General features: G+C 37.9%; 1 protein-coding gene across 9 annotated transcripts in view; it reads left to right on the plus strand.

The window, feature by feature from the left end:
* Nucleotides 1-5,085: 5,085 nt before the first annotated feature.
* Nucleotides 5,086-14,288, plus strand: part of TNNI3K (TNNI3 interacting kinase) — a 167,137-nt gene continuing 157,934 nt past the window's right edge. For 5 of the 9 annotated variants that reach the window (XM_065554047.1, XM_065554048.1, XM_065554052.1 and 2 more), the window contains exons 1-2: nucleotides 5,086-5,244; nucleotides 5,917-6,025. In XM_065554047.1, coding sequence (XP_065410119.1) covers nucleotides 5,205-5,244; nucleotides 5,917-6,025 — 149 coding nt within the window. In that variant the 5' untranslated portion in view covers nucleotides 5,086-5,204. Of the gene's footprint in view, nucleotides 5,245-5,916; nucleotides 6,026-14,288 lie in introns of those variants that run through there. The other 4 variants (XM_065554051.1, XM_065554055.1, XM_065554050.1 and 1 more) reach the window with 2 other exon arrangements.

Below are 14,288 nucleotides of genomic sequence, written 5' to 3' on the forward strand. Positions count from 1 at the left end.
ATTGGGCCAAAAGAAATCTGATGAGGTTCAACAAGAACAAGTGCAGAGTCCTGCACTTAGGAAGGAAGAATCCCATGCACTGCTACAGGCTGGGGACCAACTGGGATTACGGTGAACAAGAAGCTGGATATGAGTCAGCAGTGTGCCCTTGTTGTCAAGAAGGCCAATGGCATATTGGGCTGTATTAGTAGGAGCATTGCCAGCAGATCAAGGGAAGTGATTATTCCCCTCTATTCAGCACTGGTGAGGCCACACCTGGAGTATTGCATCCAGTTTTGGTCCCCCCCACTACAGAAGGGATGTGGACAAATAGGAAAGACTCCAGCAGAGGGCAACAAAAATTATTAGGGGGCTGGGGCACATGACTTACAAGGAGAGGCTGAGGGAACTGGAGTTATTTAGTCTGCAGAAGAGAAGAGTGAGGGGGGATTTGATAGCAGCCTTCAACTACCTGAAGGGGGGTTCCAAAGAGGATGGAGCTAGGCTGTTCTCAGTAGTGGCAGATGATAGAACAAAAAACAATGGTCTCAAGTTGCAGTGGGGGAGATCTAGGTTGGATATTAGAAAACACTATTTCACTAGGAGGGTGGTGAAGCACTGGAATGGGTTACTTAGGGAGGTGGTGGAATCTCCACCCTGAGAGGTTTTTAAGGCCTGGCTTGACCCTAATCTTCTATGATTCTATGGTCTGAGGCAAAACTTGGAGTCCCTGCAGAAGCAGATGAAGAGATCATTAGGATACCTGCAAGGCAATGTGGTCCTATGACTGGTATTCAGAAGACCTGAATTCTATTTGTAGCTCCACTTCTTCACATCTCTGTGCTTGTTTCCCCTCTCATCCATTGTCTGTTTAGACTAAAATCCTTGGGGCAGGAACCATCTCCCTTCATGTTTGTAAAGTGCCTAGTATAATAGAGCCCTGATCTCAATTGAACCGGTAGTCTTACTGCAATATAAATAATTGATAATATTTATAATCTGAGCAGAGTTATCAGGGTGATAACAGAGTTATCAGGGGTGCAGGGAAAGGGGTGCAAAGAAATGCAAGAAACGCTTCTGCTTGTCCAGCAGAAATTCTCAGGACCTGGGGATGTGTACTGGAAATACATACATATTTACATACATATTTTTTCCTTGTGGCTTATTCCAACTTCCTGGGCTAATAAGGGCCAGTTTACAGGAACTCAGTGGAGGCAGCATTGGTCCCCTAGTGAATAACTATGCTTTAAACTTGGTTTACCCATTGCCTTTTTCTTTTTTAACTTACATGGCACTTTACAAAAGTGAAGTATTTTTTCCTCAGCCCACCTTTGAGGTAGATGACTACAACTGTCTCCATTTGACAGATGGGAAAAGCAAGGCCTCGCACAGTCAAAGGACTTGCACAAGACCACAAAGTAATAGGAGTTCCCAACACCTAATCCTATGCCCAGACCACTAGATCAGGATGCTGTTCCAAGTATATTTACTAATGTTTTCGGGTATAAAGGATCCACTGATGAAATCTTCATTTAGGCAGGACTAATTAACGCTTCACATTCCGTGCAGCAGAAGTTTTCCATTAAATAAGGACTGTTCCTGAAGAAATGCAGGATTTGACCTAAATGAGCATATGCTGGATCTGTTAGACAGATATAGAATTTATAGACCCCTATAGGGCTGCCTGGCTTCCATCCATCCTGAAATGTTACTGTGCAGGATGGTACAGACTCTAATAAAGCCAAGATGAGTGTTTAATGATTTTATTCATGTCAGCTTTCTTTATTTAATTAGTTTTGCTGTGTAGTGCAATAATGGGGCTCATAATGAACATCATCCTAATGATTTCCCTGAATGCTTTGAGAGCATGGTATAATGAAGAGATTTGGCCATACTGTATATATTATATTATGAAATTTGAGAGGGGAGTATTATTTCAGTAACCTTTTAGGCAGGAAATTGAAATCTGAGAAATTGGGCACTTAAAGAAGAACATCAGGAGTGGCAGATGAAAAAACAAATGAAAGCCTGAAAGACATAAGTGCCAGAAAGATAGGGGAGATTGAGAATAGCAATACAGAGAAGGGTGAAAATGATTTGGATCTCAATAGAAACTACTATTGCCTTGGAAAGAGAATTTATCTGTAATACAAGAGCTCAGTGGTTCCATCCTCTTCTTGTTCCTAAATCTCTAATGCACACACTTCGCTTTCTCTCTCCTTTCTACTGGCAGCTCAATAGATGGCATGTGGAAGATTAATCCCTTTGCAAATGCCAGTGTTACACTGTGGTAACAAAAATAGCAGTACTTTTAATCCACTGTCACAGAGGAGCCATTGTAAACACCTGCTTCATTTTATGGGCTATTGAGTCCCTTGTCTTTTATTTTCATAATAATGTGCCTTATTTTAAAGTTCTTGTCATTATCAGTGATACATCTGGGTGTCACTGGAACAATATTGAAATGGATAATAGTGACTTACAGCCCTTCCACAAAGATATTCTTAGAATGGGAAGAAATAAATCTGAAATAAGGATAATTTCAAAGGGCCTAATCCTGTAAAGACTCCATGAAAAGAACTTGTATCAACTGAAATGGGAAGTGAATTTGGCATGCAGCGCTCTTGCAAGGTTGAGTTTGACGGTTGTACATTTTCAAATATAAATTTTTTTGACAAAACTTTAAAAATTAATCCAAGAGCTGTACAGCTGAATGTGCTGTAGATATTATTTCTGAGGATTATGTTCACTGAAAAATATTGCTCTTGGCTTTTTAATGCTACCTGTATGGATGTTAATTAGAACTGGTCTAAGAGTTCAATCAGTGCATTTTTAACTTTTTTAATTTGCAAATTGCCTGTGAACCAACTGATTTTTCTTTTTCACCATTTTGGTCATTGTTTTCCATTATTGAACAAATTCTTAATGAAAACACAATTCATCTTATAGGATGGGTGGAGAAGCAGCACTCCCAATCACACTGGATAGGGGAGCAGGACCACTGGGACTTCCGCCAAAGGGGATGACAAGTCTTGTGGCTCCAGGGCTACTCAGAGGAGGGGGTCGCCCAGGCCTTAGGTGAACTGGTATATGGTTAGAAAAAAATCCAAGTTTAAGGGCCTGAGTCTGTCGGGTTCCCCCATTACTGGTTTTAGTTTTGCTATTTTGCCGGCAGTGGCTTCTTTCATAGATCTCAAAGAACTCTACAAAGACCAGTGAGCATTAATATTCTGATTTTACTAGGGTAGAAATTGAGGTGCCCTTGATCAAGGTCACAAGGCAAATGAATGACAGAGCCAGGAATAAAACGTGTCTTCTGACTCTCCATACAATACCCTACCATGCTGCTTTCCTGGATTTCTTTCACTGATCCCAAACAGAACACTTGGATGTTTGCAGCCTGACTCTGCTGTCTATGTCAGTGAGCTGGAAACTTCTGGTAGTTTACAGTTTTGGGCCCCTTTTATCAGACAGTTCCTCTGATAGAGATAGTTTATACAGTAAGTAAGGCCAGATCCTGCCTCCACTGATGTCCATAATAAAACTCCCAACAATACAGACCCCCAATACATAGATTATTCAGCAAACTATCTTCAGAAGTTACATTAATTCAAACAAACATTGATCTGTTTAATCTCTTTTTCTCCATTAAGGCTTCTAAGGAAGTGGGGGGTGGGGCAGAAGTGAATATGTTTATGGGTAATCCTTTGTTTATGTTGTGTTTCTAAATTATGGTCTAAGTATTCACAGAACCTACATTTGGATGGGTGCCCATAACTGCATTTTAGGAATCTGAAGAAAAATAAATAAATATAAAGTTAATACAAGCTGGGAAATATAGACACCCATTATGGCGTTAGGTTTGTAACTTTGATAGTTGCTTGGAGGCGGAGTATCAGTTATGAGACCTGTGTCTTCTCAAATATTTGGGTGCATATCACAGGGTGTATTGTCAAGGCAACTCAAACTATTTAAAAATACATCCTTGGGTTTGTGTGCAAATAAACTGGTGCGGTCATGCTGTGATAGAAACTACAACAGGAGTGCTGGTTTGTTTACAATGGGATGTAGCGCATTAAAAGTTTTAGGTGCGTATGTGTGTGTATGCATGCATGCACATATTATCTTGACTGGAATCCTTAAGATAAGAAATTTTATACAGAACAACTGTCAAGGTCAATTGCTGTGCTTTCTAACCTTGATACTATCACTTTAAATATTTATTTTAAACTACCAGTATAAAAAATAAATAGAAGATTCACAAGTGCAGAGATCAGAATGAATAAAATATTGGAGTGAGAAAAAGAATGTGAGAGACTTTGGGGGGTGGGGTGTTGGGAGGGGTTGAGAGAGAAAGACAGACAGACTTGATAAATAGAATCCAAAGCACTAAACTGCTTATTTTTAGAGCCTCAAAGATAACCAAACTACTTTCCTTCCTTCCTTCCTCCTTAAAGACACTGACTGATGTCAAGTTGCAGTCCCTGATGGTGGAAAGTCCACCTACAACAGGGATGTAAGCCACGTACGTGGACTGCATCTCCCACTCCTCTTGGGGTAACAGAGCTGGCCAGTACAGCATTCTCCAGGGCAGCCTCTTCCATTAGAACCCCAAGCTGGACTGCCCTAGCAGAAATGATGGCAGTACAGCTGCTTTTCTTGTCCCCAGGGTTGAACTCCTGTGGGGTGGATCAGGAAACAAGGACACAAAATGCATACATACACCATAACCTTGAGCTAACGGGTGAATCAATTTTTCCATTCAATTCTATGATACTTCATTGGCATAACAAGCTGGACAAGCGTTGCCAAAGAGTACGAAAGAGGTGTACTCAGAGGTAAACACAACCTACCCACAATAGGATTACACGCTATTAATGGGGGTCAATTCCATGTCTATTCCTCACCACTGATCTGGTGGCAGTTTGCTCACCCTCCCCTACATATGGGTAGTCAACAGAAGGAAGCAAATATTTCTGCTGAAACATTTGCAATTTATTCTTGACACTAGATTTTAAACAGACTGATTAGTTACCTTTATTATTTTACACTTCATAGCACACACTGTTTTGCTCTGTGTCATTGTTGCATGACATTCCATTTGGCGCACAGTTTATTTTTAGCCAGAGACTATCAAAGTATTTTTCAGTAGGACTGTCACTGCACTTGAACAAGGAATCATTACTGCAAGAACTTTACTGAAACAAAGAAGAAATATTGAACAAATGGGGAATTATAAATCTAGACCAACCCAAACTTGCACTGGTAATTAATGTTGCTTCTTCAAATGCAATATGATATAAATCCATCAGCCAGCAGCAAATGTAGCTTTAGCAAATTTACTAATTTACTCTTGAGTTCAAGGATAAAGTATTGTATTGCTCCTAATCTATATGAAGATTGGCTTGGCTCAAATCACATACAGTATCTATGATAGAAAAAGAGGAAGAAAAGCCAGCAAAGTTATTCAAACCATTAGATCATATTAAATTAGATTATTTTGTTGATTTTATTAATATTTAATTAGAACAATACAAAATTTAGCACTATTTTTATTCTGTACTTCTATACTGTTAAAACTTAGATATTTAGAACTAACAAATACAACCTTATGAACTTAGCTTTTCACTATTAAAATGAAAAGAGTTTTCCAGAAAGATTGATATATCTAATATGTATGTATAGCATAGGTATGTGTGTGTATATATATTGTTTTACACAAGGAAAAAATTCCTAACTCTTTCTGCATAATACATATAATATAATTTAAACTGCAAATATCCATAATTTAAACTGAAAGTGTTAGTAGCAAAATAATGTATAATTTGGTAAATTTGATAGTGGAGTTGTTTTGATTACTGGGAGATGGTGATCCGTGTGCTAGTTTTTTATAGGGCATGAAGTATATTGTGAATCGTATTTGCTTTTTCTTGTAAGATGAATGGAAGAAGAAAGTTAGTGAATCATACGCTATAATCTTAGAAAGATTAGAAGATGACCTGCAGATCAAAGAAAAGGAGTTCACAGAACTGAAACACGTCTTTAGGTAAATTATTCTGGAAACTTGTTTATTATATTTAGAAACAATAATTAGCTTTTAAATTTTGGTGTAGTTGCAAATGTTTTCATAGATGTGTCAATGAGTGTTGCACATATGGATAGTCTATATCTGCATTCTATTTATATCTGCTATCTGTTTTCAGGAGTAAGTCCTTATAATTCTGGGCCAGTGTCCCACATCCTAGTACCAAGATTAATGGCTGCTGATTACTAGAGCTGGGTGAATACGGCCAAAATTTTACTGCAAATGTATGTTTGAATTTTTTAATGAATTTGCTTTAGCAGTGTACATACCTCCTTTTGTTTATTCTCCAAAAATACTTTGGCAAACAAGTCTACTGGCAAGCATATTTGCAGATTTTTACACAAAGATGCAGGCAGAATAGTTGCTGAAAGTAATTTCAAATTCCTAATTATAGTCACTTTGTCAGGACACCTGGTTCTAAAACTCCTACTCATCCAATAAGATAATATAACGTTATGGGTCAGGCATGACCACTGCCTAACATTCAGAATAAATGTAAAGAAACCATTGTAATCAGGGCTGAAACAATAGAATCATAGAATCATAGGATGGGAAGAGACCTTGAGAGGTCTTCTAGTCCAGTCCCCTGCACTCAAGGCAGGACTAAGTATTATCTAGATCATCCCTGACATGTTTGTCTAGTCTGCTCTTAAAAATCTTCAATGACGGAGATTCCACAACATCCTTAGGCAATTTATTCCAGTGCTTAACTAACCTGATGGGAAGTTTTTCCTAATGTCCAACCTAAACCACCCTTGTTGCAATTCAAGCCCATTGCTTCTTGTCCTCTCCTCAGAAGTTAATGAGAACAATTTTTCTCCTGCTTCCTTGTAACAACCTTTTATGTACTTGAAATAACAATCGCCCACAAAATACAGACACATGGAAAAGTGGAGTAAAAGCTGAATCATGTGGGGGTTTTCAAACGCAGGGGCTGGGGCTTTGATTGATAGAACTGTTTTGGGCAGGGGAGGAGAGTAATTGAGCACAAGCTGAAGTGCCACAGGACAAGCTGAAGCAGCTAGAGAAAGCCAAGAATATGGTAACAGAAGGCTGGTAACATAGTCCAGAGAAAAAGTTTTTTGGGAAGAGAGACCGGATGGGGAAGGCAGGCTTGGATCAGCGAACAAAGGAACTGTCTCCTGCTGTTTGTTTCCTTCTGTGTTCAGGGAAACAGGACTTTGAAAAGAAAACTTACATAAAAGAAATACCTATTGCCAATTTCTCCTAACTGGAACAACCTACAAGACCCTGAATTTTCCGCTAACCATAGGTTAAAAGGGATAATAATACCATGTGAGCTATGTGTCCGTTCAAGGCAGCTCGAATAATGAATGCACTCAACAAATGGCTTGTGAATGACTTAATTTGCAGAAGCTATCTAGTAAATAATTTCAAACATCAAATACACTTGAGAAAATAATGTGTTCTGTTGCCAGACAATTAACAAATAAAAAACAATATTGGTCAGCTAACTTATTCATTATGATTATTCACTCAGCTGTGTTAATTACCATTGTTTGACACACACACACCCCAATTTAAAATGCAGATTGTTGATTATATTGGGCTGGATCCTGCAAAGTGCTGAGCATTCTGGCTCTGAGCCAACAAAGCACTTAAAACTTTAATTTTAAGCATGTGAGTAACCCCATTGACTTAACTTTAAAGTGTTTACTTAAATGTTTTGCTAGAATGCTCAACACTTTGAAGCATTGAGTCCACTGAGCTGCAGTAGAAAGTGTATTTTTGACTCTGAATTAGGTAAAAGAGAAGAAAATAATTCATTATGTGGCTAGCTGGCCACTGGAAGCTGACCACTTTGTCCTGAAACCAAATGTAGGACCACTAAATGTGTCAATGAACCTTCTCTTCTTAAGTAGGGAATGCTATTACTTCCCACTGAAGTCAATGAGAATTACTGATACTTAGCACATTGCAAGGTTGGGCCCTCTGTTACTGACATCTGAAAAGTGGACTTTTGACTTTTAATCAGGGTTGAAATATCTATCGACAGGTTCAACTCTCCCATCCACCCTGGGTCACTGGAATTGGTCAGTCTTTTATGAGAGTCTAAAATCAGAATCTGGTCTGAAGACTATAGTTTTTGTCCAAGATTAATAGTAAGGGCATAATTATTCTGTGTGGATCTGTCACCTCTGAGGAGACATGAAATGAGGCTGGTAGGATACTTCCACACAAGAGAAAATCTTTTGTTCAGTGAGGAAGAAAAATAATTTTGAGAAACTGGTTAGAGGCCAGGGAGAAGTTGGTTATCAGACTGCTGGAGAAAAAATATGGGGTGGCAAGTCTTGTGCACTCTGCTAGTACATTTTTCCTCATAACATACCAGTTGCAGAAGATTTTTGAAAAGGCGTTCTCTTTCCTGGGCTCAGACTTGGTGGCTAAAAGGAAGGTACGGCTAAATGCAGTTTCCCAAAAACAATATCAAAATTATGGTAGCACATAATTGCATCTGTGTAGATTTTTAAGGTTGTGTGTGGAATTTCACTTTATGTGACAAGCTTGCAAAGAAACAGCCTCCAAAAGCCAGAAACATGTAGCTTTATTATATAAAATGAGAGTTCACAATTCACACTGTTCATCTGTTCACACTGATGTCCTTGATATTACCACATGTGCCCTCTACTGTCAGTCTACCATTGCACAACTCGTTAAAGGATATGCTTTGGATTGTCACATGCCAAAATTGGTGCTGGTCATGTTTATTATTTGTATTATGTCAGTATCTAGAGGCCACAAGAAAGTTCAGCTAGACATTGTGTTAGGCTCTGTACAAGCACAAGGGGGAGAAAGTACCTCCATGAAGAATTTACTGTCTAAATAATTGAGGCAGACAAAGGGTAGAAGAAAATAAGTGTTATCTCCATTTTGCAACTGTAGTATTGGGGCACAGGATGATATAATGACTTGCCCAAGGTCACACCAGCAATCTGTTGCAAAGCTGGCAAGTGAACCCAGATCAGCTGAATGTCAGTGCAGTGCCTTAACCTCAATCCCATCCTTTTCCGAAGGGTAGCTGATCACAATAATTTCCTGAAAGAGGGACTTATTTGTTCAGAAGGGGATTTGAAACACACTCTGGGGAACTCAAATTTAGGCTTTGTAACCACAAACTTCATCAAAATCTAAGACCAATGGAAATGGTTTTATGAATATTTTTAAAAAATTACTGTGGAAGCCTTTTCAACACATAAACATTCCCTTACAATGTTTGCAACTAAATCATTGCTGTCAGAGTATGAGAACCACAAAGTGTAACTGAGTACAAATTGACTATAAACCAGAGAAACTGAAAATCTATTTTCCTCTTCCATGTTGAGAGAAAAGGAAAATGTAAACAGATGGCCTAAGTGGTGAAAAATTAGATTTTTAGTAATATATGAAGTCTTTTTAATAGGGAAGGGAATTTGATCTTTAAAAATATGTGAGTTTTGAACTTGACAGCATCCCCCTTCAATGCTACCATTTGTTTTATGTCACTGAGCTCTAGAAGGGAGGGCAGGAGACATGATTTTCCAATAGAATCATATTTGGGTATTTTGAAACTCTTAAAATTCATCCACCAAGTGAATCAATCCATCTCTCAAATCATGCACCAAAATATATTAAAACAAAAATTCCAAGCATAGGGGTGGGGGTGGGGGGAGACATGTTAACAAAAAGGAGTTTTCCCCCTAACCACTGGAGTTTCTTTCCCACAATCACCCCTCAAGGAAAATCTGAAAGAATAGATGGGCCTTACATCAGTATCATTAATCATGTTATGCCTGAGAGGACACGTATGGAGCTATAATATATTTGAAGAATGAGATTTTCTTTATAGTGAGCAAAACATTTTGTTTTCCTTAGTAAAAGGTAAGTGGTAAATGAAGAACAGTCACTGAAGAAAAAAATGTGACTGTAATGTGTGGAAGAATTATTCCATATCAGAACAGTTTACATTAAGAAAATAGAAATAAGGCCAGCAAGCTCCCTGAATGCTTAATACCTGCCATCTAAGTGACAGATGTGGAAAGTTAGTCAAACTAACATATGCACAAACTAACACAAAGCTAGTTCAGAAAGGAGTCTAGCTCTTGGTTTTATTAATGGGCTTTACATATTCATATGTATCAGTTCCACATCCCTTTTTTTTTTTACTAGAATGTCATTCCTAATGGAATGGGCCTAAAGACCTGGGTTTGTAGAGCCTATTCTAAGTTAGTCGCTGGACCGTGTCCAGAATTTCTATTGGGTTGATTTTGTGATGGGAAATACAGTTTCCACAAAATTGAAATTTTCTGTGGAAAAATCTTGCTTATGATGAAATTTTGTGTTGGAAAACTTGAAATGAAATTTTGGGTTGTTTTTACTGATCGGGATATTTTGTTTTGTTGAACTGACCCAAAATGTTTCATTTCAAATCAGTTCAATAAAACACCAACTTGTATTTATTTCCCTATCAACCAATACATTGGAGTTTGGGGCCCCATTCTCTCCTATGGGCTGAGCTCCTTGGAGGACTATATCTCCCATAATACAATGTGGATTTCCCTTTGGCCAAGCAAGATGCATCACAGGAGTAACATGAATCGAGATTTGTCATGGGTGGTATAATCCAGCCAGGGAGCCCGGCCCATAAAAGACAAATGGGAGACATGAGGTTTCTGAACCACAACTCCCGTGAGGCAATGCACCACAATGGGAAAATGAGTTTAATGCTGAACTGACTTGAAACAAAGCATTTCAAATCACTTCAACAAACCAAACAAGAAACATTTTGATTTGGGGAGTATGTTGAAATATTTTGTTTTGATCAAAATGTTTTGTTTTTGTTGAAAATGTTCAAACAAAATGTTTCAAATGTGGAAATGTTGGAATTTCCCATGGGATGGAAGTTCCAAATTTCACTCAGCTCTGCTGATGCCAAGCCTACTATCCCCCCTCCCCACCTCTGCCCCCACCAAAAAAACTTTGTAAAGATGGAATAATTCATTGCAAAAAGCCACCAGCCATGAAGGTGCAAGTTAACACTTAGCACGTTTCTGGTTTAAAGGCTTTTGTCTATACTTAAAATGAATAACATATTAAAACAGGCCCTGGTTCTGATCTCATTTTAACAGTGGTTTTACATTTGTAGGGGGAATTGTATAACATTTAATAGACATCTATGGGACTTATGCACATGTTTAAAGTTAAACATGCTCAAGTGCTTTGCTGAATCAGGATGGATTTAAGCACATTCAAATTAAGCTTGTATTTTGTGTTCTGCTGAAACAAGTCCATAGTGACTGATCCTAATCCCACTGAAGTCACTGGCAAAAAAATCCTGTTTATATCAATGGGACCTGAATTGTCCACACAGTAGTTTTCAAAGAGATTTAACTACTTAGAATATTTGAAGGAGTAGTAATGAGATGATTTGTCCTATGAGGAGACTGGAAAGTTTGGCTTTTGTCTAACATTTCTCTATCAGGGTTATTATTTAATTACCTGTAACTCAAAATCAGATTGACCAATTTCCTTCATACTTCGCAGAAACATTCTCCCTTGCTTCAAGAATAAATGTAGCACTTTCCAGGCCTTCCGCAATTATCCAAGCCAAGTTACAGTCGCTGTTTATCGAGGGCTTTATAAAGGGAGATGGGTGTAACTGTAACTATGCAGAGGTTACTGCCTTTCCATAATATGTCATTAATCATGAGGGGCAGGAATGCCCAGTGTAATTGTCTATTATATTATAAAATACATTGTACATGTTTATTTGCAAAACATGAGGCAGCTTTAATTTACTCATTAATTTTATTGTCAATTTTTCTAGTTTTATTTTTATTAATGAATTCCTTTTTGGGGCTTTGACATGTGCAATTCTGGAAAAGAGGTCACTTGAGTTGTACACGTGGAGAACAGAGCTTAATGAATCATAAAAATACATAGACTAACATTTTTTAAAAGTATGTTCTGTATTTTTTGCAGAAAAAAGATGCAAGCATCCAGTTTGAATGATGGATTCTTTCTTTAATGAGTCAGAATGGCTATTCATCCTTTTTGAGAGATATATTATTAGAAATCTATTAATAATAATTACTTCATTTTAATTAGTCACCTCACCAAGTTGCAAGCACTGTAAAATCATTAGGCTATATTAAAATATAGCATGACATTCCAAAAATGTAGAGGAAAATTAAAAACTAAACTGAACTTCGAATGTCACAATAGATAAGTGGTGGTCAGTTGCCCGAAAGCTTTATGTGCGATTACTCTAGAGAGGGCAAAAAGAAAGAAAATTGCATTTCTTTCTTAGGATGGATTTGGCTTATAGCTATATTTTAATTGCACACATCAAAACCAGAAACATTTTAATAGAAGTTAATGGAAAGTCTGAATGAGGGTCTAGAAATAGTTCTAAAATTGATTTTAAAATATCACATTCCAATGCAATAAACCAAGCAGAAAAACAGGGCTATTTAATCATACAATTTGCTGCTGAACATTGTGGGGTCCATATCCTTGTTGATGCACAAGAGTGAATAACTCTGATTGACATTAATGGTAGTTTGGGGGAAGGAATTTATGTGAGAACTCTGTTTTCACAGTACTTCTGCCCTGCCTGGATTCAGGCCGTATCCTGGGTCCTCTCACTCCTGCTTTTTCTTACCCTCTCAAGTCCTAGACACCCACAATATAGAGTCCTACATCTACATATTTCCTTGAGCAGTGAATCCAGGACTAAAAGCAGGGATGTTTCTATTTTTTTGACATTGGAAAGGCAAAACATGACTACTGAGGTTAAGAGTATGTTCAAGTTGCATGGGTAATCTTCAAGAGTCAGGAAATGCCAGAGTTCAGATTGCACATACCTCCTGAATACTGACCTCTTCTGCATATGCATTACAATGCAGGCTTAATGAAATGGACATATATTACACACACCCTCTTCTTCCACACCCTAAGATACCCATGTATATCATCTTGTATGAATAAGCAATGTTTATATAAAATGTACCCAGCAGCCCACCCTCACACAACTTCCTACATGTTAATGTCTAACATAAAGTAATAGTGAAAATTAGCTGACATATATACAGTAGGCCACCTGAGTTTGAAGCTGAATTAGCTTCATGGTTAACCGCCTCACATTCCCAATTGCTCCTAAGGAAGACCATTGATTGAAAAGAATATATTCAGTACATGGATGCTAGCAATGTTATTAAAATACTTACCTAAGAGAACTTAGTATGTAACTTGCCATGTAATAACATAAAAACTGAGGTCATCTAGTGCTCGAGCTAATGACCCCTTGGGTTAATTTTGAGGGGCTGAAGCAGTGTGGTTTGAGTGACTGGTTCTTGACTGTGGAATGCACTTCCCACACTGAAAGAGTTGTCCTGGGGAGTATTAGCTACACCTGTTTTAATGATACAACAAAAGCCACTTTGTGGTGCACTTTCTGTCCTTTTCCAGAATCATTATAGGTGATATGCCTCACAAACCATATGATGCCTTCAGGTACTACAATGTGGGCAATGCAATTCCACTCCTTCCTTCCTTCCTTCCTTCCTTCACCACTGCCTGCTATGGGTGTTACTTTTGCCAAGAGTATTCACGTTTATCATTAGTATGTGTTATATTTTAAATTCCTTACAGTCAGTAAAAAGGAAAATGTGCAATGCATTTTGTTCTTCCTGCCAAGAAATGTGTTTCAACAACTACTGGACATACTATAAAACAGGTGTAAGATTTGTAATATGTTTCAGTGCAGTTAGGAGCTAACGTAAAGCTTATTAGCAGATAACACGAAGCTTTGCAGGAAGGACATTTGGCAGATATGGTAGAAACAAGTCAAACGCCTAACTGCGTGGCACAAAATTGTATTATCCTTTGTATTCTATTTCTTTTGTCTTATGAACTGTAATTTGGCACCCTCAAAAGCCATTGTTGTCATATATACTTACTCCTTTAATAGATCGATTGCCATTGCATTTTAAAATTCAGTGCTCTTCATTCAAAACTAGAAGGAGCTTGTCTGAGTTTTGTGGAATATTATACATTTTTGTCAATTTTCAGTGGGAAACCTGTTAGAGTTGGAAAAGTTTGCTCATATGTTCTACAAGTTTCCACCACTCTTATGTGGAAGGCATTGTACCCCCTAGTAGACAGGAAATTTGTTCTTTTTACTAGGATCTTAACAGGTATTCATTTGAAAGGGCTTCACTGCCCA

This window comes from Chrysemys picta, chromosome 8 (genome assembly GCF_011386835.1).
Source record: "Chrysemys picta bellii isolate R12L10 chromosome 8, ASM1138683v2, whole genome shotgun sequence".
NCBI classification, from domain to species: Eukaryota; Metazoa; Chordata; order Testudines; family Emydidae; genus Chrysemys; species Chrysemys picta.